Source organism: Mchenga conophoros, linkage group LG3 (assembly GCF_057382185.1).
Source record: "Mchenga conophoros isolate Kocher_MC1m ecotype Shallow Benthic linkage group LG3, M_conophoros_male_GT1.1, whole genome shotgun sequence".
Classification (NCBI taxonomy): domain Eukaryota; kingdom Metazoa; phylum Chordata; class Actinopteri; order Cichliformes; family Cichlidae; genus Mchenga; species Mchenga conophoros.
Genome location: NC_140528.1, coordinates 63,026,873 through 63,053,185, shown reverse-complemented (window position 1 = coordinate 63,053,185; position 26,313 = coordinate 63,026,873). Strand labels below are relative to the sequence as shown.

The 26,313-nt window shown below is 42.0% G+C and overlaps 1 protein-coding gene across 7 annotated transcripts in view; it reads right to left on the bottom strand.

The window, feature by feature from the left end:
• clcn3 (Cl-/H+ antiporter 3) overlaps positions 1–26,313 on the bottom strand; it is a 44,102-nt gene that overhangs the window by 11,562 nt on the left and 6,227 nt on the right. For 3 of the 7 annotated variants that reach the window (XM_085266318.1, XM_085266321.1, XM_085266320.1), the window contains exons 2-8: positions 17,686–17,867; positions 3,690–3,850; positions 2,732–2,831; positions 1,396–1,583; positions 913–1,035; positions 251–457; positions 29–109 (exon numbers count right to left, since the gene is read on the bottom strand). In XM_085266318.1, the coding sequence (XP_085122444.1) occupies positions 29–109; positions 251–457; positions 913–1,035; positions 1,396–1,583; positions 2,732–2,831; positions 3,690–3,850; positions 17,686–17,848 (1,023 nt within the window). In that variant the 5' untranslated portion in view covers positions 17,849–17,867. Of the gene's footprint in view, positions 1–28; positions 110–250; positions 458–912; positions 1,036–1,395; positions 1,584–2,731; positions 2,832–3,689; positions 3,851–10,528; positions 10,906–13,401; positions 13,625–17,685; positions 17,868–26,313 lie in introns of those variants that run through there. The other 4 variants (XM_085266329.1, XM_085266319.1, XM_085266337.1 and 1 more) reach the window with 4 other exon arrangements.

Here is a 26,313-nt window from a genome sequence, read left to right as displayed (position 1 = left end):
ATAGTAACTTGTTTAAGTGCTGATGCACCTCCTCTAAGCTGAAGAGGACTCCCCCGATTGGTGCTCCAAAAGCAACAGACACCCCGGCAGCTGACGCGGCAGAGAGAACCTGAGAGCACAAAACAAACACACCTCAGCACCAGCGCCGGGCTCGTTCACACAGGCACAAACTACTAAATACACTCGTACGTATTAAACATTTATTACTCGTGCTACAGGGACCTGGACTTTTTTGCTTTTTTGCTCTCACCTCTCGTTTCTTGGCCTCGTTCTTGCTGTACTTGGGGAAGAGGTAGGAGAAGATGTTCCCACAGCAGCAGGCCACATGGACCAGGGGGCCCTCTTTCCCCAGGCTCAGGCCCGACGCCACAGCCAACACCAGAGTGATGGTTTTGATCATCAAGGTCCACTTGCCCAGATATCCCCGGATGATGAACCCACTCAGGATGGTCTTGATCTATGGCAGAGGCAGGAGTGAGGAAAGCGAAGTGCTCAGGATCAGACACGTAAACACATGAAAGTTAAAATGAAATAATGACATAAATTCACTGGGTTGTTAGTTGAGCTGCATCTCTGCTTTCAGGTCATTGTCTAACACGTGCCGCTTTTGTGTTTCCATGGCAACAAAGAGCCCCCCCCCCCTTTTTTTTTTCTTAGCAGTAAAATATTTCACATCTCCCAGCTGAATTAATCATTTTTAAGTGCTTCAGTACATTAAAAGATCCTGAAACCCATCAGACTCTTTCACAGAGTCACCGGGAGACAAATCGATCACCCAGCGAACAGTCGAACAACATTTCCCATTTAAGAGTTCAAGGATTTCCTTCATGCACATCGATGTATCACCAGAAGAGGTTAAAATGAAGAAAGTTTCAGCTGTACCAGGACTTACAAAAGCAATGTTTTCCTCACCTCTGGGATCCCTGAGCCGCAGGCGTACGGCGCAAACACCTTAACCAGACAAACTGCCAGGAAGGCGAAGGACAGAGCCCAGTAGATGTACATGAAATAGTTCATGATGTACGAGCCGGGGCCCTGCAGAGAGGGGCGGATGAAGAGGGAGGGAAAAGTTAAAGAGTGGAAGAAAAACGTCCAAACCTTCAATAAAAAATTTTAAAAAAACTCGTGTGGACGCCTGAGACTACGTCTGCCCTTATGTGTCAGTGTCACTGCAGTCAGCTCATGAGAAAAGGTGCAAAGCTTTTGCAAACTGTCTACTTTTTAATTGAAATTTTTTTTTTTAGATGAATTTGAACAACAAGGGTTTTATTTTTGCATCGTTGCTTAGAAGCCGCAGCCTCTTGGTCTCACTGCAGTGACGAATACGTACTGCAGAAAATGTCTGGTTTTAAATCGACAGCATGCGCTCCCTTTCATGTGCCCGTGTTCCTCTACCTCAGCCTGCCCCAGTATTAGCTCAGCCCAGCTCTTCCACTGAGGACACTTGTCCCTCTCAGCGAAGGTGGTCTCATTGGACGTCCAGCAGCACTGCTCGTGGTTGAACCACAAGGCGCTCAGACACACGCCCTCCTTCAGGTCGTTCATCCAATCAGCAGCAATGTCAATCAGGCCAGCCAAAGCACCTGGCGGGAGGAGGGAACCAGGAAAGGAAAGGAAATAAAAGGGCAAAGAAGTGAAGGCAGGGATGAGTGGGAAAGGTGAAGAACAGAAAAACAGAGAGAGAGATGAGTTCCTAACTACACTACCAGGCTTACTACCTGACAAAGATGTTTTCAGGTGATTTAACAATAATTCTGAGAAACATCCTCACTGAATATGAACCTAAACGCACACTAGAAAACTCTGCAGCAAATCTTCACATTAGACGATCTTCAGCTCTCAATGCATAAATATTACAGCACAAAAATCAGTGTCTGACTTAAACAGCAAAGCTTCTTTCGGCTGCTCCTTTATTCACAAACTTTGCCACAGTGGAAAGATTCACATGTTTGATCTGACAGATGTTTAATGCCTGATACCTGGATATCCTGATACTGGGATCTGGGTCTCCTCCTGTTCTCTAACCAGTGACCTTTGGCATGTAAGGGGACTGTGTGGCTGACATTTTCATATCAGATGGATCTTTGTAAACATCACAGGCTCGCTGACCTTCACGTGAGTGAGTGCAGCCACATTTCTAGATTTCTACATATTATTACCATCATTTTATCCACCTACTTCTCCCACAACCTGTCAGTTTTTTGGGGAGAGTGGGGAAAAGGCCTGTTGGTGTGATAAAGACAATGGAAAGTGGTATCTGTAAGTTTATCAGTAATAATTATCTCATTTCAAAAGGCTGTATTTTATGAAGTAATGGACATTTTAGGCCCTAAAACAGCTCAGTCACCCCAGTTTTAAATCTATATAATGTGATATCACAGTGCAGAGCTTCTTTTACACAAAGACCCCAACAAGCATACGCATTTTACTCATTTCTCCCCTCTGTAGCCTGGACCTTTTCATAACTACTCCACTTTGACTAGCTCAGCTAGAAAAAGATTTTCTGTTATTTAGTGGCCATAAAACACACACGGCGAGGATTTCATGGCTCTGAGATGTGTCACGTGGGGCTCTGCAGGAAGAACAGTGTGCTTATAAGAGGTGGGTGAGCGAAAGCACAAGACAGTGAACAAGAGAAAGACTGAGTGTGAGCTGCCTGAGGCAAAGCATGTGAGAGTCACCGGCAGGGCAGATAAGAGCTGTGTGCACTTTAGTACCACATGTATGTTACCTGATGCCAAGCCAGTGAGCGTCACCACCAGCCAGCCGGACCAAGCGTCGTACAGGCTCTTGGTGAACTCCCATGCAGACTCCTTTTTCTTACTATTGATCTGTATCAACACACACAAAAGACTCAATAACAAGCATCGATGGCTAAAAATAAAACTATTAGATCAACTTACAGTGAGAGTAATGCAAGTGAGGGAAAGGTTAACAATACCTCATCAGCCTTTTACAGCTGAGGGGTAAAAACAGTGACCTTCAGTGACAATACACCACCTCTACAGCCATGATTTCCACTGTTGCCTCAATATAACAGTCAGCTGAGGGGCGGAGAACACCGGGTATGCAAATAACATTCAGATTGTCCTGCAGCGTCTTGCAGTAAAACACTTGGATAAAAGTGTTGGCAGACCCGAAATGTGCTCATGACCAACTGAAGGGCCGTAAAATCTCCCACACACTTAGCCCATGAATGCTAGTGGTGGATAAGAAACTGATCTCTTAATTTATAATTTGGAAACTGTGGTCGAGTTTGTATAAATGAAAAACATTATAAGACGGGATCATTTTTGTTGGAACTTCTGCTGGTAAAGTTTTGAGTTTCTCTGAGTACATAAGTGTTGTTTACCCTCTGTTAAGCCATCAGAGCAGTAGGTCCTGATCCTACCTGACATTTCTTTCTTTTATGTGACCCAAACAAACTGTTTCTACAACAGGAAGTGCATAACACAGTGGTGGGAAACGTATCTTTTTTTCTTTCTTTAAATTAAGTAGGGCTGTTTGTGGCCCGTGAAGAAGAATATTTTCTTTGCAAAATATTAAAAATATTTTTCTGTCTCTAGGTGGAAGCTCTGACAGGTTTTCTAATATACATACAAACTGGTTATTATATCAAAGTATAAAATTTTTTGCTCGAAGCTGAAAAGTTTTTATTTTTTGAGCTGGTTTGGCGTTGGTGTCCTCACCTTCCGGTGTCTCTCGCGGTCCTTGCACTTCTCACGGACCCAGTCGATGGTGTGAAAGTCATCGTAGGTCCCAACACCAGGGATGGGCTCCTCTAGGAAGTCCAGCAGGTGGGTGGAGCTGCTGGGAGCCCCGCCCCCGTTTGACATGGCGTAGTTAGATCCTGAAGAAAAAACAACAAGCACAAGTTAACGGTCCAATTTTTTAAAAGAAGACTATTGACATTTAAAACATATTTGAAAGAGTAAAAAACAAGAAATATGATTTTTTTCCCCACAATGTATGAAACCAGAAGGCTGTGTGAGCAGGCTTACAGTGTTACACCATACATCAGTCTGATGACTTTTCAAACGATACATTTTGGCAGTTTATACTTCTGATTCTTACACATAATCCTTGGAAAAAAAAGAAAGATCCATCACAGTGCTGCCTCGGCTGCATTAGAGTTACACCTCCTCCATAATCGAGCCCCATCACAAGCACCGCAGAGATCACTGCACGTCCATCACTGAGATCTAATGAGACTGCTGGAAACACTGCAGCCCATCACCTCATGTGGAACAAAACCCATAACTAATCATAACAGCTTACCTCTACAAACTAGATGTAACCATTAAAGGCCATTACATTTTAAATATATTTATGTATGTTTAGGTTTGCTTTGAGGGTAAAAGCCATTTTGAATTCTGCTTCACTGGTCCACAGGCTGCAGGACCATGTGACTCCCTTCAGGCCAAATAACCACTTCTATCTTGTAAGTAATGACTTGAACATGACTTGGATTATTATCAGGAAAAATTCATTAATGATAAGCGAAACAGCAGCAAACATTGTTAGCCGAATACTATATGAATACCCATATAGTATTCAGAGATGGGCTGATCCTCTCATTCTGTGCAATGACTTTGCTCATTATGCTGGGACGAGACGCCGGCAGTCATTGGTTAGGTCTGACCTGCTCTGGCAGGACGGACATGCTCAGTATGAACACAGAACAAAACATACTGAGTCATCTGCACACACAGACGCACACACACATCAGGGCGAGTTGAGGGGCCGATTCTCTGCTTCTTATCTGAGAAGCATCACAGGCTTTACACGGCTGACATTTCTCTTTGCTGCCTGAGGCGTGATGAGAAACGATCTCTGATGTACAACAGCGACCTGTGGGAGACTTTAAAATCCCTCCACAACATCCGTATAATGCAGCAGGTTTCCTTAAGAGCGCCATTTAGTTTGTTTAACTTGGGACAAAGCCTGTTTGAGAAATCAGAGAAAAGTCCATCCTCTGACATTTAAAACTGTTATCAAATCGAGCCCAAGCCTCCTCCTTCAGATGACACAAGTATTCATCTGAAAACAAAGACTGAACTGTGCGCAACAATCAGATTAAATGACACAACAACAAGGCCTGCAAATCCAACAAGTATAGCTCATTTCTCCTGTGTGGGGACAGTCAACAATATGAGATTAATGAACAAATACGAACATGGGTGTAATTACTGCGTGTGTTAAAACCAACACCACCAAAGCAGACAGTAAGATGGCTCACAAGCCCTACCTGACCCAGCTGATAATGACGGGGACAAAAGATCCAATGTTTGTATTTTACTGTCTTTAACAGATGAGCAGCTAAACCAGGACATCTTCATAAACAAGGCTTTCAGATATTTTACTGGGACATCTAAGCAAAAAGGCTTTTTCAGATCTTCATGCTGAGCTCGTTTAATACTTTGGTGCTCTCTGAGCTTAGAGATGAACACGCGGAAATACAAGATAGTCATCTTCAGAAAGTTACTCACAGGAAGTAACAAAGCTGCATGTGAGTGCAATGACACTTTCTAATATTTAGACAACTTTAAATAAACAAACCTCACAAGTTCTGAATAGGAAACTAGAGCAGGGTCAGCACACTGTGATGAACTACTAGTAGAGCTACACTCTACTAGTACTCTACTACTAGTAGCTCAGCTTTTGCACAGTCTTCTTTTTTTACTCAAGTCCAATAAAGAACAGAATGAGCTCCCTAAAGGATTAAAAACATGGATAGATTTTCATATTTATATCTCCTGACACACACACACACACACACACACACACACACACACACACGTTCAGCTTTCTCTCTTTTATTGACATAATGCTTTCCCTAGCCCCTTACCCTAACCATTACAAATGAATGCCTAACCCTAACCATAACCTAATTGTAACCCTGACACTAAAACCCCATTTTGAGCCTCAAAAATGCCTTCAAAAATGTGAGGACCAGGTTGTGTGTCCTCACAAGTGACTGCTGGTTCTCACAAGTACATTAGAATGCAGATTTTGGTCCTCACAAAGATAGCTAGACAGGAACACACACACACACACACGCCAATTCCCAGAAGCCATACTTGTCAGTATTAATTAGATGCACAGTCACCCTGACTGAAATAAAAGCGCTGCAAACATGGAAGGATAAAAAAGAAATCCCTGCAGTTCCTCTTCTGGCCACTTGAGGCAATTTCCAAAAACGAGCCAATCATGCCATGACAGCACTGTTTTTGCGCACAGTCCCTGAGACAAAGAGTAAAACTAAACTAAATAACTGTGTCAGAAGTTTACAACACAAATTATAATTGTTTTATTTAAGTATTTAGTAAGATATGCAAATATAATATCAGATAAATTTACCTTCAATAAAAAGAAACAGCCTACAGTAGAAACAGCATTTCATTATATGGTACCCACACACAGAGAGAAGCATAAATACAGTATAAGTGCCAAACCAGTCAAAACATACAACGGGGTAACTCTCATGACCTTCAGTACAGCAAACACATCAATTCCAGGCACCACAACAGAACTCCTCTTTACATTTTTAATATCTTGAGAAACTAAGAATGAACGGGGCTTATCACACAAAGGTTTGTTCATCACTGTGACCTTAAGTGGTTGGGATCATTAAAACAGATCATGAAACACATCCTCATGTTGTCCTCTGCATTCCTACACAGCCACATCATTAACTACTACTGCAGGGGGGTAACGTCAAAATCTTTCTGAGACATTAGTCCAGAGTAAAGCCCGATTCCCACAGACCTGAACGGGGCCGTAACAGAGATTCTGAAAGAGCTGCTTATTAGCTCATGTCGCTCCCTTTGAGGTTTGACAGGATGTAGGAGGAGAAGAAGCAGGGATGAAATGCTCCTGATTAGACGCTGCCTATCCTGTCCAGTGAACAGTAAGGAGTAGTGACTGTGTAAGACACTACTGCAGCTGCTGTGGAGTCAGCAGCAATAAGGAGAAGCATTACAGAGATTGTATCCGTCTCCATTTTGATTTCAGAGTGACGGTTACAGTGCGGGGATGGATTGGCTGAGTGATGGGGCGATGACTCAGTTCACAGCACAAGCCTCATATGTTTGCTTTGGACAGGTCAATAAACTAGGTGCACCTGTAAGGGCTCAACAAATAACAAAGGTAGAAATAAACCTTCTGTTTATGTATCGAGTTTCCTTTGACTAATCAAGGTTACATCTGCATAGTAACTACAAAAGAGTGACAAAAATCCTTCTATAATTTCAGTGGTTTTAGTTTATTGAGAACAAATTTCAATTACTTACTTTGTTGCGACACCACAAGTTGGACATCCTGTTGCTATAACAACCTCTGCTGACAGAGCTCTGTGCTGTTTAGCTGACATTAAATATATCAAGACAAATTTAAAACTCAGATTCGTAAAGGATCAAGCTCTGGAAAAAGGCCTTTAGAGTTTGCAGTTTTTATTTAATGAAATGAAATGATGTCAGTTTAAGTATAATCCTAAGTTTATCTTCACCTGCCTCTTGCATCCTCAGTTGTATGTGTGGCAGAGAGGAAAACACACAGTGCATCACCAATGGACCGGCCAGAGACCGGACTGATCAGACAGCCAGCTTCATATATGTTTGATTATGAGGCAGTCAGTTTCAGGCAAACAGTCGTCACGCAGCCACATGCTAACAAGTGGTTAGCATGGAAGCTCCTCACCGTGATTGAAGATGCCATTTTGCCAGGGTAAATCAGAGGGAGACCACCTCAAAAATGAAACGATACCCTACTTAGACACTTGTATCACCCTCACGCAGCTGACGCAGGGACTTTTCAAAGAAGCTTACAAAGAAAAAGGCGCTAAAGCTAAAGCTATCCAGGGCTCACAGGCGGCCAGCAGCCTCGGTATGAGCAACGTATCAAAATCGTTACAAGGATGACTGAAAAAGATTTTTAAAAAGTTGATGGCTTGTAAATACTGAACTGAAGCCTGACTCACTGTAAAAAAAACAACAACAGAATTTTGTCACAAAAAATAATTTTCTCAGAATCCTTTAGCCCTGATGTTACCCCTTAATTGAAAAAGTTATTATCCAAAATTATTATCCTGGCATCTCTGTAGATGATTCACAGCCTGACTCATGAGAGGAGTGAAAGAAAAAAAACAGCCTGATTGAATAGGAAATAAAAAGACTCCAACACACAGCTGACAACTGGTTAATAAATGCTAACCACGAACACGACCACAAACAGTTTGGTTAGAGCAATGTCCAATGTTAGAACAGGTTCATCATACCACAGCCTAATGTGACCCAATTTATTTGTGTGTTGAACTCTTTTTCATGACAACGTGAAGAGCAGCACATATTACACAGAATCTAGAATCTAATCATTTCACTTCTCATTTTCATAAGCGAGAATCGAGTACACAGCACATCTAAATAGTCAAATCAGAAGTAAAGGGACTTCTATGTCACTTCCTGGACTCTAGTATCTTACCGTGAGAGTCATCTAGCGAAGTGCTCATGAATGTGGTTAACAATGTTTCCTCACATCCTTAAATTGTGCCTAACTGCGTTTCAATGTAGTCATCTAAGTCACAACCCTAACCCTCCATGCAGAAGTGGCAGCCACAGAAGCCCATAGTTGGCTCCATTTATCTTGGAGCTCATGGTTTTGCAGGTTACTACAGCACATGGACATAACCAACACCATAAATGCTGACTACACTGGCCTTCATGTTTACGTCAGTGCACCATGTGTTGCTATTGCTCTTTTGCAGATGTGCCAGCCCATCCTTGAACCTGACAAAGGCCAGATTTATAGAAAAACAAAAGAGAAAAGTGAATGCTTTACGAAAGAGACGAACTGCCTTTAATATTTTCTGCTGTCGACTGGTTTGTTGACCACAGCAGTATCTGCCTATGAATACGACGGAGGATGAAGACACGACTGCTGCTCTACACTGCAGAACCAACGTGGCTCGATTAAGAAGGGAAACGTTTCAAAACAACAGATTTCACTGATGGAATAAACCAGACGAGCTCCTCCTGATGATGCTGCGCTTTCAGGCACTCATTAGTCCCACTGCAGGTGTGGATGGTGACGCCACGGAAACCAGAGGGGATTGTATGTGCGCACATTTCCAGCATCGTGCTTGGATGGTTCAGCAGACATGCAGACAATACACATGCATATTAAAAAAGAAAAGAAAAAGAAGGCTTCAGCTATGTTCCCCTGTGCATTGGCACCGCGACGCTGCGGTTCTGCATTGGAGGAAGAACGCCACGTCAGTGTGCACGGAGTCTTGCTGACAGTGGAGAACACACTTCTCTAAATGAACAGACAGCCTTCCTGTAAAACCATCACCAATGAAATGAGAAGTGACTAGAGGTTTCATGCTTCACTCCAACAACCACAGCTGTATTAATCTTCATTAGATCTACTCTACTACTGTTGAGTAATTCAAAGAAGGGTTTAGAGGCAGCTGGGTCATCAGGGTTAGACTTCTCAGCCATCATGTGATCATAAATGATCCCATTAGAGCCCGAGGACAGACAGCAGCGTGCTGTCCACACTGCTGGAGTCTCTGGAGTACCATGAACCAGGCGGACAGAAAAATGGATCAAAGTCCAAAAGGTTGTGCTGCTCACCAAGCTGAGACAAGGCCACAGTGTTTCAGGTCAACGACCACAAGACGATCGACTTACTATAAGTTTGTTTTGCAGTGCCTGTACTCTGCGCACTGCACCGTGTCCACTTTCACCTTTAATTCAAACTTTTCAGCAGTACAGCTAGTGTGCTTTTGACCGTAAAATTGCTAGAAATTCCAGAGTAACAACATTAAACTGATGAAAACAGAAGACATTTGCCGACTGAAGCGTGAATGCTGGGAGTAGGGGTTGCCTACTAAGCTTAAGTGTTTTGTCCCTGCTCGCTCACCATAAAAAATCTAACAAGGCCAAAAGGAACCAACTCCTGACTCCCTGAACGCCACAGAGGAAAGATAAAGATTAGAGCGGAGAACATGTCATAAAAAAAAAAAATGATAGCCTGGCTGATTGATGCGAGTTGACATCCTGTATCTTGCCAACAGGTGTCCTCACACTCACTGCAGGAAAGACTGTGAGAGGTGCAAAGACGCACAGCAGCGCAGATGTACAAACATCCAGCTTACATGTGCACAACCAGCAGTTTCTGCAGAACGTCTGTGCACAAATTAAAATGGATGCCCGTGATGTTCTCAGGCCCGAGCTCGAGTCTTCACACCAAATCCACCCTGTGTTTATCTCATTATCTTTGGCTGACGTGCACACACTGCTGGTTAATCATCAGCAGGAGAGGCCAGAGCAGGAATGTGCCGGCTAGGTAGCTTGTTGACTGTGGAAATGGCAGCTTGTGGTCCATAAAGCAGAGGAGGCAGTCGTTTGCTCCACCTGCCATATGGATACATGCACTCAAGTGTACAAGCAGAAGGAGGTCGACCTATGTTATCGCAGCAGCGTTATAAAAGGAGGGAATCAAGAGGGAGGGGGGGACGTGTCGTTACCTCTTCTAGGGATCTCCTGCAGGGGGATGGTGTCACCTCCCCCGTCGTAAGGCAAATAGGGATCGGCCGCCGCGTCCTCCTCCTCCATGTTGACAGTCTAGATGAGGCTAAACTAAACCGTGCTCAGTTTCATTACGCTATGCTCGCTGCGTGTGCCATTCGCTGCTCCCGCTGCCATGTTTACCAGAGGAGGACAAATGGGGCTGTGTGAGAGAGAGAGCGCGCGTGTCTGTTTGAGCGGAAAAACGTGCCTGTGTGTGTTAGAGAGCGCGCACAGTCCTCCCTCCCTTCCTTCCTTTTCCTCCTCGCTCGCTCCTCACTGCAGCAGCTGACTGCTAGAGTTGATGATGTCATCATACACAGGGAAAGACGATCACAGGCCGGTCGGCCCTACCCGCTTTAGTTGCTAAGGGAGATCAGTGAGCCGTGCCTCTTACGGAAGAAACCATAGTGTCGGGTCACAGGGGTGTGCGTGTGTTTTACAAGCGGTGGAGTTGGTGAGCTCCAAAACGGAAAATTCCACTCTAAGCACTGCAGTAAGGAGGATAAAAGAAAGTTTTTACAGAGCCGTATGGAGTGAAACACATACACCATGCTTTAAAAAAGACAAAATAGCTAACTAGCAACAAATTTGACCAGAGATTTACGATTAATTAATTTTTCTGAGCCAAAATGTCCAACAGTGAATGTTTCTTGCTTTTCTTTGTATCATATGGTAGTTAATTAAATCAATTAATGATAAAAAAAAATAAATAAAGTCGGACTAATATTAATTTTTTTAATAGTTTATGGCAGAGATGGGCAGTAACGCGTTACTTGTAAAAAAAAACAAAACAAATTGTGGCCACAAAATACTACTTCGTGCCCTCGAAATAGTGTAACGTGCGCACGAAACGTGGCAACGAATTACGCATTTGTGGCAACGAAATAGATGACGTGCGCACATCACAGTTGCGTACAACTATAGGCATAAGAGTAGGCTAAACCCATACACCATGGACAGAGACGGTATGATTGAGTTTTATTTTAGGCTGGGAATGAGCTACAAATGCATTTTGAAAAGCCTGCAATGCAAGGAACCATTATTACGGAGAGACATTTAAACAGGATATTGAGAGCCACGTTGCTTTACAGACGTAATTGCTACCTAAATAATAGATTTTATTGTCAACCAACTGCATGGGCCTGGGAAGGATCGCGGTTATCGGTCAAGTGTTTCGTGCCCACAAATTAGCATTTCGTGGGCACGTTATACCTGTTTCGTGCCCTCGAAGTAGTATTTTGTGGCCACAATTTATTTATTTTTTGGACCATGTCATCAGAGGGGCTCCTAGGAAGGTGCAGAAAATAGGTTTAAATGTTAAACAAATTTCTTCCAGTCAGAGAATGTTGCATATAATCAATTTTTTGCTTGATGCATAAAGTTAAAAGGTTAAAACAAATAAAACAAGTTTTAAAAAGAGACTTTTCCATTTGATTACATTTTGTATGATGGATTATGTAGAAAAAGTAGAATTGGGCTGAAAGATCTATCGCTTTATCACCTATTCAGGTTGTAAATCGTGTTTTTAAAAAGTAACTAAGTAATTAATTACTTTTGAAAATAAGTAATCAGTAAAGTAACGGGATTACTTTTTCCCGTTCCTGTTTAAGACTGATGTGCGTTATTTCAGGAAAATCAAATCCCCATTAGATCTGCCTAGTCTCTGCAGGGAGGACTAAAACGGCCAAAAAACCCACATAATGACCATATATGTAACAGTATAGAGGTCAAGGGATGACATGCAAATGGCCAGGCGGGGAATTGAACCCTCAGCAGCGAGGACAAAACCTTCAGTGCAAAGCTCCTTCAAATCCCAAAGGCAAACAAGCACTGTGACACATTAAACAGTGGACGTAAACAAAGACAGAAAAGTAAATGCTAGCAACGTTTTTGAAGGCTAGTGAAATTGAGCTAGTTAGCGTATATCTGCTGTCTTGTGACCAGCAGTAGAGCTATGGTTACACCAATGTAAAACACATTAGCACAGGAAGGATGTAGGATGTGGGTTAGACTGTTCTCAGTAAACATTCATGTTTAGCCAAGAGTTGAGCTCACCCAGAGCACAAGGTTAGTCATTAATATGTTGCTGTTTAGTTTGAGTCACTAACATCCACGTTGAAATCTTACTCCACAACAGACTGATTCATTTCTGAAGTGCATCAATATTTGCTGTCCGTGACACTGTGAAGTTGTAAAACCTCACTTGAAGACGCACTACACATGAAGAATGCCAATAAAAGCCAATAAAAAGCACTTTGAAAAGACTAGAGCCTCAGCCAGCACAGTACACCTCTACTTACATCCTAAAATGATAAAGAAAACTTTCCACACCAGTTTTTATCTGAAATCTCTGTCAGTCCATGGATGGAAAGAAAGAAAGCAGAATGTAGTAGTTGGGCACTGATGTGTTGTCTTGCCTTTAGCATCCAAGAAGAAAATGAAACATTTATGAGGGTTGCAAAAGAAACTGAATCCCGAATAAAAACTAAAAACAAAGTTTCAACCACGTCAGAACAGCAGACACAGACCAAAACAAACAAAAACAAAAACAAAAATCACCCGAGATATTATCTGGACATCCCAGAACTTAGGCACTATGACTCAACATTACTGGTTAAACATCTCCAAAATAACTGAAAACAATGTCACGGGTAAAATCCAAAAAGAATCAGTCCCTATGTTTCAAAGATGTTTTGTAAACTCGGTGTAATCACGTGTTATTATATGAAACAAAAACCAGACTCAGTTCCCTCTTTTGTGGTTTCAGGCTTAACATGTGTTATTCTAGGATTTCACAAATTGAAATCCTTTTACCTTCACGCCCCCTTACCTTTTGTCACGCCGCGTTATCGCTGCTCAGCAGTGGCACAGGTGATATCAGCCATAGTTTGTCACCTCACTCCTTTAAAAAAAGCCCTCGTCAGCACTTCAAAGCAGCAAAACCACAACAGGTCTCTCAGGTTTCCATAAAATGTGTTCCAGTAAAAGTCCAGTGCAACAAGTCTCACTCCAACACTCCATGGGACTACCGAGTGATCCGGCTCCTTGGTCACACTGCAGTCTAAGCTCAGAGGAGGGCTTTACGGGGCTTTCTATGAACCCACCCCTCACATAAAAATAGCACAGAGAAGCAGACACGGGCAGCACACCAACTTCAAGGAAAGGCATTCATCCAGAGATTTCCTTCGCTCACACCAAGACTGGTTCATGGGAATGCTGTTCCACGTCTATCACACACAAAGCATGAATGACGAGTCAGGTAGGTGGAGCTCAGGCCTGTAGTAATGTGCTGCATTACAATATGGTCCAAAATATCAATGTGGAAAGGAAGCCAGTCATTAGCTGTTAATTACTGTTAGTTATTAAAGATTTCTTAAAGAAAGAAAAGGGTTTCTCTGTCTGACTGTGTCATTGGTGTATAATTAGTGTTTTCTCTCACAGTTTTCTGTTTGTAGCAGCAGTGAGAACACAAAAGGTGACAGCTTAAAGTTAATTTATGCTTTCACCTTTTCACCACGTTCAGAGTACATCAACAGAACCTGAAGACACGGAACTTTAAGCCAAACCCTTTTATATAAACACTCAGTACCTGAAACACACCCTCTGCTACTCTCTGCACATAAAGAGACGAGACAAAGACGACAACTCTCAGAGCCATCCTCAATATTTCCACACAGGATGAATTTCAGTGACTTCAATGATCCAGCTCCATGGTTGGTGTATACCCTGGATTGGTATACACCAAGCAATACCAAACAATTACTATAAAATGTACTATAAGACATTTAAGGAACTATAATACTATCAGGCCATATCTCCTAAATATTACTTTTACTACCTGCGTCAAAAATATTGGGTGGGCTATTTTACGAACACTAATATACTAATATCTATAAAACATGTTCAGAATTTTATACTAATAAGCTAACATGTCAAAATGCTAAATCAGAGCAAAAACTAACATCAGTGCTGTAATTGTGTATCCGATGTCACTGTGTTCGTAGTTTTCTAACAATATATACAGTGTTGCTGTTCCACCGCCATCACTGCAACTGTCCAATCACAACATTGTGATGTCACAGCTTTGCGGCTCAGTGAGAAACACTAAGGTGTAGCTCATGTTGAAGTGGAAGGGGTGTGCTCCATATAAAGATGGTTTCTTTTGAAGTGGAAATTTACGGCTGGAACATGCCCTCAAGTCAGATTTCCAACTTGGAACGTCAAAGCAACCCCACTGACCCCAGCTTAACAGTCCAAGATGGTGGCAGTGCACATAAACAGCAGTTAAACTGTAAACGGTGTGGTCAGTATAGCCACTGTTATGTATTTGTGACTTTGGCTAAATAAGCCACACACAGAACTGACCAGGGTCTACCCGGGAACGTGCTGCAGTGTTTTTGAGTTACAAAGAAAAAAGGATCGAGCTGTGTTCTAGAGGTCGCTTTCAGAGCTTGACTTTGCTAAGGAGCAAAACCAACCCCCTAAATTTGCCAACATTACTTTAAGATAAAACAAAGACTATTTCATAATACATTTTTAAAAAATGCTGTAAGAAAAGCAGTTATCAATCACTATTTAGTTTTAGGCAGAAAATGAACTGCATGGTGCAGCACAGTGGTTAGCACTATCACTGCTCACAGGAACAAGTTCCTCAGTTTAAATCCACTGGCTGGGTTCACATCTTCTTCCTGTGCCTGTATTGGTTCTCTCCAGCTGGTAACTATAAATGCTTGTGCATCACTCAGTGCTGGCCCTGCGACAGAATCCCGACCGGACAGCTAGGATAAGCTCTAGCCCCTATGGATGGGTGTAAACTACACATTTATTTTTAGAAGGGGATTTGCTCTAAAATAGGCCTTTAGGTAACACATTAATTTGCCTTTCTGTTTTTGTCTTTTTTTACAAAAAGCCCTGCAGGCAAACTTCTCCCATGTGCAGTCTTTCAAAACTGTATATAAACATGATTTTCAGGCCCAGTGACTGAAGAAATCCTGATAACGAACAATATCAGGTTGTGTAATAGCCATGACACGTGTTAGCATGCTAAACCTACCTGCAGACATAAATCATGCTTCAAGCAATCAGCTCTACAGCTGATGCCTTTGCTGCTCCTGTTAAGATCCTGCCAGGATACTTTTGTTTAATCCAGCCAAACTTGATTTACTTATTTCTAATGATCATTACAACAAAGCTAGCCAGACTGATCTTGTTCCGTACAATCTCCCTCTTGTCTGGTCGCCCATGCAGTTAAAAGTCATGTGTCTCTCCTCTGACTAGCCTGGTCACCCTCAGTTTCACTGTGTAATAATGAAAATGCTCAGTCAAGACTCAACATTTTACTTTACTAAAGGGAAACTCCCCTGTGAAACCTTTCAACCTTTACTTAGGCTGACTCTTAGGGTATGTGTGTATGCTTGGCTACAGGTATTAGTGTTTACTTTGCAGATTTAAAGTCAGGAGAAGGAGCAGGAAAAGTGGCAGAGATGCACGGCTGCACTATTCAGTATGCAAGAAGAGCTGCAATCACCGGGACCACAGAAAAGAAAGATGACAGTCAGGATTGTGCTTTCAGCACAGGCTTACCAAAAAAAAGAAAACAATTATTGTCGTGTACTGTATCTTCATTTTAAGTCATCTGCAATTCAAGAAATGTATCAAATAGAAACAGTTGATCCTAATTATCCTTTTATCAAAGAGGGAAAATAACCTCTGTGCTAAACAAACACTCAAAACAGGGTTGAAACTGAATGCGGTGCCTTTATCGCCTGCATAAACACACTAGCTTGCCAAAATCAGTCTTCGTTCTGCATTCAAAGAGAGACACCGCTTCAGCGCAGAGATATCCTGACTAAACACGAGCGGCTCATATTTGGAGAGCCGAGCTCGGCCGACACCTCTGACACCATCCTCAGCACGACGCGCGCTCTCTGTTTGATCAGCTGCGAGTAAGAAATTAAACGAATCAGCATATTTACTGAGACGAGGAAGAGAAAACAGGAAGCTGCGGATTGGGTGCTGATGGGGATAAGCGAGTCGGAGCACCACTGAGACGCTGACTGACTGAGAAGCGGGTGACCGCGCTGAAAAATGATAGGCATGAAGGGAATTATGAAACACGGCAGCTTGGCACAGAGATCACATTCAGCGCTGTCTGTGATTGAAGTAATTAAGTAACTGTAACATTTGCTCCAACATGGCAAAACACAGCCAATCAACTCGCTCTGCCACATGACAGTACTACTACCACCACCTCCGCTTAACAGCTACCTAACACGAACATCTGCATGTGCCAAGGGATGAAAGGAGGAGGAGAAAGCGCAAAAGCAGAAATGACAACATGCAACGAGGCACACTTTAGGAAACAGGAAGCAAGAACATTAAAGAGGTGATAAGGTCAAACTGATCAAGGGAAACAGCACGGCAAGATAAACAGGATGCTAGAAGAGGACAAACTATAAAACCACGCAACAGAGCAACAATTATAAATAAGGTGGTATGCAGAGACAGCAACAAATGAACAAAGGAAGAAAAAAAACTACATGGAGCTGCTGAAACTGCCTTACATATGATTACAAAACAGCTAATTAACTCAGTTTTAATTGGACGATATTGATAATCAGTTAAGTACCATGTCTGTTTTACATGTTTGTTACTTCTGTTACATTTAATTGATGAAAACTATCATATTTGGTAATACAGCTCCAGAAATTTTCATGGGTGAAAACAGGAAGAAGTTAATGGTTCTTAAAGAAAATCTAGAAAGTGAATACGAGATAAGATAAGTTAAAGTTCTTTGTCTTCAATGGTGAAAATGGAAGCAGGACAATGATGCTGGGTGGATGGTTTAAGAGAAAGTTTTTCCAGGGTTTGACATAGAGAACAGTTGATGATGATGAAGATGAGGGTGGCGGTGGCACAAGACAGAAGCACACACAAGCGTCAGCAGTGCGATGACTCACAACCAGAGACCAACAGAGAGCCGTAAGATGGCAACGATGGGGAAGCTCACTGAGAGTTCAAGGAAAGGAGGGTCGGGGGATTCGTGAAGGGAAGCTCAAGATGTCCAGATTCTGACCAATCAAAGCGCTGGAAAAGAATTTCCCGTACTCCCTACCTGGGGAGGCAGCGTCCCCATCCAGCAGGTTGTCGTCCTCGGTGGTGTGGAAGTCCATGATGACGCCGGCTCCATCCAGCAGCTCCTCGTCGCTGCTGGCGCTGGCGATGCTGTTGTAGCTGTTCCTGCAGTAACCTCTGTGGTACAGCTGCTCCGACTCCATTTAGCAACGCGCCGGGACCCTGGGTGATAAGGAGGGGAGTGGTGGAGTTATACATATTGTGCTTGATTAGAGTCTACATGGTGAAGTGAGTCTATGATGGGCACAGGTGAGCAGGGTGGTATGTTAGCAGGTAAATAGCGACGATAGACGGGCAAAACAAACACATCAGAATCAAATACAGCAACGCTTTGATGGTTGATACATTCACCGAATGGTCTGTAGACCTGTGTGACTGGGGCTCGCAACTGGTCGAAGAATACCCATCATTACTTCATGACCAGTGGATGCCAAATGGTTGCAGACTGGTCTCTAGTCCAGTGTGAATGCAGACTTATTCACATGATCCTACGCTGTCACACATCCACACACGTCATGGGTCTGCAAGTACACTTTATCCCACCCCAAACAGAAAATTTTACCCTCTCTCTTTTTCATGCATCACACATGCTTTGTATCTCCATCTGTACTAACTGAATAATATAAAAAAGAGATAACAAGATCCAATAAATACACAGCATAATAAAGATATTACACCATTTAATCTGTTGGCGTTTTGCAGAGCGTAGCTTTGATATGATAAACCATCTGCAGCCATTAATTTCTTTCTGCAGACGAGAGGGATGAGACATCCATTCAGCTGAAAGATGAATGCAGGCTGACAGCGGGTAATGAGAAGAGAAAAACGCACGATGATGAAGATGATGATCAGACCCAAAGTGAACCCTTCATGGCAATGACGTGGCACAGCAACAAATCAGACCTGAGGCGCAGTGAGCAGAAGAAACCTCCAGCCTCTAACTGAAGAGATCAGTCCATCAATAAATCCCAGTGTTGGGGTTATTTTTCAGACTTAAATGGGTCATTTAACCACAAACCCCCCCCCAAAACCTAACAACCCTATATTATTACTTATTCTTAACGCTCGTCTAAAGTCTTTTTTCCCTTTTTGTGTATGTTACAGGAAAAATGATTCTATGTTTCTTTACCTTCTTTTAAATGTACAAAGATGCCTTTTGTCTGCCCTTTGCCTATGGTTAGATTAGTTTGGAATTATCTTTTTAGACTTTCCCAGCAAACACATCTTGTTTCTGGGACATATTGTTTTAGATTGTTTTATCTTCCCTAGCTCTCTGCTGACGAGACTAGCACCATATATGGAGTTGTTTTATTTTATCTGTTTATTATTTGTTATCCTGTTCTCACTGTCTCTGTGCTCTGTGCCTATAAAAATTACCAAGCCACTGTGCATGGTGTGAGTTGTTCTTGGCAGCTCACCCGTGTACACGTTTGATAAAGAAAGTAACTTTGTCTCATTGTGTCTTTATTTCTCCTGGGTCTTTTACAGAGTTTTCCCCCAACATTTCTTGGTCCTTCGAGCCGGAGCGCCTCCATCGTGTCCCATCTCCGTGACCAGTCCACGTTGCTCGCCTGTCGACAGCTCACATACTAGGTGTGTGATAAAAGACCAAGAGCGTTAAATTCGAGTCTTGGCCAACGTTCTTAGAAAGCGACCCACGGTGGTGGGGCCCGATCGAGGTGGACCAGACCCGGCGACACTGACCAGGTAGATACAGACACACTGACACAATCTTGCGTAAAAGCGCATTTTGAATTCAGGGAATTTAAAATAGCGGAAGTAGCTCGTCGACTGGTAGCTTTGGAAGCTCGTCGACTGGTAGCGTAGCTCGTCGACTGGAAGCTCTGGGAGCTCGTCGACTGGTAGCGTAGCTCGTCGACTGGAAGCTTTGAAAGCTCGTCGACTGGTAGCTTTGGAGCTCTGGGTAGCTCCCCCAGCTGGGTCTAGACTGGGTCTAGGGAGTAAGTAGCTCTGGGAGCTCCCCTTATCATAAGGGTTCCGGTCGCGCGCGCGTCGAAGCTGTGAATGTGAATGTATGTGTGTGTATTGTTTTAATTAATGGAGCAAGCTGAATTTTCACGGTCCAATAAGAGACTGAGCTGCTCCTACTGTGTTTTTCTTTTACTGCTGTTCACTGACGTGCTGGTGAGTTGAGAGAACGGTCGAGTTCCGTCTTGTAAAGTTCACACCGCTTTTGGAAATAGTCCGAAAGTAGAAGGGCGTGTGAGCAACCACTCTCGTCTCTAATACCAGCGAAGGTGATAGCAGCTGTATCGTGTATATATTACTTAAACAAAAATAAGTAAATACATAAATAAGATGGGTAATCAAGCAAGTGAAATTAAAACTCACTCCTGCTGACGAGCAGTGGTGAGAAAAGAAAAGTCCAGACGCCGGACAAAAACAGTGTCTGTAAATTGAGAGATTTAAGAAAACAAAATATAAACAGTCAGAAGAACAGAACTCAAGTGCCAGTTTAGTAAAACCAGAAGACGAGACACTGTGCAGTTCCCACAATCCTTTTAGTAAACCATCACTCACTCCTGCAGCCGCATCTGCAGCAACACCCATATCAGGAAGAACATAATAATCCCTTATTAAGTGAAAACTAGAGATCACAGTAGTTTTGTAGTAGTTTAAAAGGGTTGAAAACAGACCCCACTGAGTAGATATAAATATAAAAAGTACAAAATAAAGCTAAACAAAGGGAAAATTACAGTAGAAATTATCTTTAGAGTATTTGAAATTAATAATAGCAAGGATAACAACCTGTAAAGTGATATTAACAATGAAACACAGTTGGCATGATGACCATGCCCACAATGTATAAAATGAATATAAAGCAAATAATTCACACGAAAATATTTTAATAACATAAATAAAGTATATTAAGGCTGTGTCATTGTTCAGCCAAGGACAGTGTGTGAAAAGGTAACTGTCTCCACCCTGGGAAAAGGATGATACTGCAGGTCATCTGAAGCCCTTGATGGATACAAAATAAAATATAAATAATATATTATAATAGAACTGCCTGGTCCGCCATGCAACAGAGAGAACAAATGTGACCGCAGATTGGATGAATTCTAAATTATCTGTTTGCTGAATAAGATGATCCTAACTAACAAATTGGCTCAGGAGTAGTATAGTGGTACACACTGATAAAATATTATAATATGCTATTGCTGTTATATAAGACAAAGGATAATATTAACAATGACATAATATTAATATGAAGAGGCACCTTAATCGGTTATGATGTGAGGTGGATAATTGTTAAGCAGCAGTCTGCATCAAGCTTAAGGTTTGCTGAAACTCAGTGTAATGACATGTGAGATGAAGACAATACAGAGAATAACTAAACTAATGAAGTGCATAGAGGCACTTGACCAGCTTGAAACCTATCATCCTAGAATGACACATTGCTGAGATATAGAGCACACCTATAATAACAACCAATAAGCAAAACCCTGTAGACAACAGCTACAACTACAGGATTGAGAAGCTGAATTAAATATGTAGACACTGCTAAGCTGATGAGCATGTTCCACATTTTCTTTTCTTTTTATTTATTTGTTTCTTCTAGAGCAGAAGCTGCTGTAACACACCCAAAGAAAGACTCTAGGTCTGACCAACCGTCTCAGTCATGGGCAAAAAGATGTCAGTCAATAAAATTCTAAAAGATAATTTATTGACAAAAAATATATCAAGAGATAAAAGATAAAACAGTCCAGTGTCCCACTTAAGAATTGTATAAAAACACACAGTCCCAAGGCCAGAGCCAGCTATGCCACACAGCCAAGTTGCACTCCACATGTTGCCTTTAACAGGGTTAGAAGTTGTCCTTGGAGACCCACCACCCTGCAAGCATATAGTCAGTGGTCACTCAAGCCTCTGCAACTCTGCTGCCTTTAGGCTGTGGCATATAATAGGCCCTGGCCTGCACAGAGAGACAAAACGACACACTTAATATAAAATTCATAGGGCAAAACCCATCCATCCCAAACATATCTGATTTCATCACATTACATACCTGCACAGAGAGACAAAACAAAACAGCAGTGGTTGTAGTGTGGGCTATAAGTAGACCAGTGTATCAGTGCAATCAAGTACACCTGCCTCTAATTAGTCCAACCTCATTCCAGCCATTGGCTCACCAAAAATGTGACACACACAAAACCACTCCCAACCCAGTGCAACTTCACACAATAATATGGAGCTGAATTAACACAGGCACATTAGTCTACCATGTTACAAGCTGCATGCTATTAAAAGCCAACATATGCAGACTTCTGCCTTGTTCGGATGGCAGCATTTTTCTTTTTCTTTTGTGTCCTGACATGTTTATGTTTTTTTTTTTTTTTTACTTATTAGGTTTTCATCATTTTTAAATACAAAGTTTTCATTTTAGTTTTCATCCTTTTATTTTTTTTTTTTTGTAGTTTAGTTTTATTATTTTTTCTTGTTTATTCCACTTGTTATTTCATTTACTATGATTTTCTTTTTCTTTTTCTTCTTATTATTTTATTTTGTTTTATTCTTTAGACCAAATGACTTCCATTTCTGCTATGCTGACATTTTGAAAATTAAAAAATTGCTTAAGATACTTAATAAATAACCTTCACAGACAATTGTTGTATACATTTAAAATAAGTTAAAACAGGAGGGAATGTTACAGGAAAAATGTTTCTATGTTTCTTTACCTTCTTTTAAATGTACAAAGATGCCTTTTGTCTGCCCTTTGTCTATGGTTAGATTAGTTTAGAATTATCTTTTTAGACTTTCCCAGCAAACACATCTTGTTTCTGGGACATATTGTTTTAGATTGTTTTATCTTCCCTAGCTCTCTGCTGACGAGACTAGCACCATATATGGAGTTGTTTTATTTTATCTGTTTATTATTTGTTATCCTGTTCTCACTGTCTCTGTGCTCTGTGCCTATAAAAATTACCAAGCCACTGTGCATGGCGTGAGTTGTTCTTAGCAGCTCACCCGTGTACACGTTTGATAAAGAAAGTAACTTTGTCTCATTGTGTCTTTATTTCTCCTGGGTCTTTTACAGAGTTTTCCCCCAACAGTGTAAAAGCTATATTTTGTTTTGTATGCCCAATTTTTCAATGGTGTTTGGCATATGAATAAGAGACATTTCTTTATTTTTGTTTCTTAGCCTACTTGTTTTCTTCAGACAACACTAAAAATTTTAAATCTTAAGTATTTGATACACCAAGATGGCGCCGAGTATGGCAGCCTCGTCACGAGCTCCCCCAAGCAACAGCTACACTCTTATTTTGCACATATATTTATTACTCTCAGATTTAGCCAGTCTTATATTTTCTTGTTTTATGTTATTGTATTTTTGCACAACTTTGTTGCTTGTGAAGCTCGCACACAAGAATTTCACTCGCATGTACTGTACCAGTGTACCTGCACATGTGACGTGACAATAAAAGTGATTTGGTGATTTATTTGGCAAAGATGATGCACCAAACCGAAGGCCCTTCCACTCGCAGCGCAGCCAAGGGAAGGTTATTTATAGACTGAGGGATTAAAATGACACATGGGTATCCTCTCCACAATGAGAGCACGATTATGATAATATTCCTGCTGGGGGAAAAAATTACAGAGCCTGTTCAATGCCACTGCATGCCACCTGCTCTTACATCTCGCCCCCTTGTGGAAAAGTTGGAAATTACAACTCAATACGTAACCACAAACGTGACTCAGGACCAAACCAAAAGTGATCCTCAGCAGGCCCCACACACGATGACAGTGCAGCGGGTCCTGAAGATTAAAGGTGACCTTCGGCTATTAATAGAAATATGTACCCCGAAACATGATGAGCCACGCTGTAATGGGGAAAGATGGAATATCAGCAGCCTGGTGCTGAATAATGGAGGGTCTTTATTAATCAAGGATGCACAGGTGGCTCTATATTTATCCAACACACTTGTGAAAGGAGATTTGGGCTTAAAACAGACATTAGCTCTCTATATTTATATTCTACAGGAGCTAAACTTCCTACAGAAAAGTAGCGTAGAGCTGAAACCTGACCACTGCTGATTTGTGTGTGTGTGTGTGTGTGTGTGTGTTTTTTCCTGCTTGGATAACACTGACTGAATTATGGCCAGAAGTAAAACATGCTTAGTCATCCCTGTAGTTCCTACGTTGCTTCACGCTAAAGTCGTTCATTTCCAGACGGGTGTTTCTCCACACAGTGCTTTTCTTCATATTACTTCCTGAAACCAGTTAAATTTAGACTTCAAGGTGCACAAAACTCTGTTTTAAGATAAAAACCGCGGGGAAGGCACCGCTATTGTTCATCTATCTTCTCCTTGTCAGATTATATCTGCATAAAGTTTGAGGGTTTTCCCCCGCTCTGTTGCTTTTTCAGGATTATAAGGAAGTATTTTTTTCTTCATTAAGTATTGGGATACTGGAACTCACTGTGGAACTCTAGATTGACTTTTAAAATAACCATATGTCCATCAGTGATACAGATTCTGTCATTGGATCCAGATTGAATATAATAGTATAAAAGTAGACAGGAAAAAGGGAATAGCGGGAGATCCAGCTTTCCACTGCAGGCCAGAGTCACACTGGGCCTGTCACAATTAAGTGGCATCGTCCTTAAATTCGCCCCAAAAATTAAGCCCATCTTAACCTCTGCACACTGCACTGCTGAAAGTCTTTGTGTGTGAGTCACAGCTGGTGGTCACAGCATGTTTTGAGGCTGTGTTAACAATGAAGTGAATTGTGTGGTTCACAGAAAGACACACACAACGGCTTTTTGAAAGAATAAATATAGATCAAATACAATCCTCTGCAAACATGAGTAACCTGGTTTTGTGACATCTCTCTCCTGTCTTGCTAGCCTTCATTCAACAGCCCCATATGAGGTACTTCTCCACACCCTGCAGCGGTGGTTGCATTGAATTTTTTTGTCACATTTGGCAACTGCTTCGATGTAACTGAGGCTAAGTCCACACTAGCCCGGATAGATCTGAAAACGGTGTTTTCGTCTGAAAACGCTCCGCGCCCACACTAGCGTTTTCAGTGGTTTTCACAGAGTTGTGCGTCCACATTGAAACGGCCCAAAACGCTTACGTTTCAGTCCTGCGCATGCGCACAAGCGAGTGAGAATTAAAGAATTTGAAGAAAAGCTATCTGGAGCATGTACAAACTGATATTCATCTGTCAAAATTGAGAGCAATCAAAACAACTGCTGTATGCCCTCCGCTATCTTTGTTTAATTGGTCAAATGACTGCATCACATGACTAAAATGCGTCATCGTTTTAGAAAGGCTGCGTTTTCGAGTGTCCACACTGAGGGGGGCCAAAACGGAGAGAAAACAAGAGAAACGTGTGGACGTAGCCTGTGATGATCAACTGGTCACCCAGAGGTGGAACATGCGACACGTGGCAACCTGTTTCCAACGATCGTGGTCCACCTCAGATTGACTTCAATCATTCTCAGACAGATTGGTGAAGGCTTGCAGGGTGAGGTTTCTGGTTTCAGGGTTTCTGCCTATGGCATTTGGCAGTTGAATCACTATCTGGCAGCACCTACCTCACGATTTGTGGAGGCATCTATGTGAATTTCTTTAATGTCATTTTCTCCATATGTACAGCAGACGGCAACAGATCTGCAATTTTCAATTATTACTCATCACAATTAATAATTGTGCACTAATACACAATTTATCATCGTCTATCCCGCTCAGTTTGCATGATAAAATGCAAACTGATCAAAATGTATCAAATACAAATGCTAAGTCATTAAATATCCCGTTCTTACCCACCCGCAGGAACCACACAAACATGTTTCCCATAACTGGACCCCTCCCTTCAGACGCTGTTCTGTAGTGAAAATCTCTCACCTCCAACAAGCAAACGCTGACACTTGTTATGACAGCACACGACAGCCTTCTGCAAAGGCCAACGGTGCAGCTACAGAGCAGTAATCCTCACTGGAACCAACTCCACAATGTGAGGAAAAAAGAAAAGACAAACTTTCCCCGAGCCAACAATCACACTCATTCACTGTGAGACGGGATTTCCCTTTGAGCTTTATCAAATCAGTACGGTCAGGAAATTCAATTCAGCCTATTTGCAGAAACAACCCTGAGGCAGAGATTGTTTTCTCTTCGCTGTTTGACCTCCAGTTACATAAAAACTGCCAAGATCTTGGATCCATACTCTGCCAATTCTGGCATTTAAATAAAGCGCACAGCAGGGGTGCTGACTCACGAAGCATCGCAAGCTAAGACAATAAAATGCACGTATGAGATGAACCACACTGCTGCGTCTCTTAATGATGGACAGCTTCACTTCTAACCATCGTATTTTCTTTTACTCAGCTCTGCTAGTGCCATGTGATAGCTATAATTATGACAGTCTGCAGTGTACTTGTTCAAGTTTCCCCTCTTTCTCTGCAACAGAAATCAAAACAATAATTACACCAGGGAGACCGGAGGGTGTTGATTATTTAGGAGCTGCAACCGAGCAACTCAGATTGCAGCTCGCTGTTTGAGGGTAAGCTGATAAGTGCGGCATAATCAGCAGCGCAGCAACAAAATGCTGCAGGGTCTGCTGATGTTATACAACTAGTTGA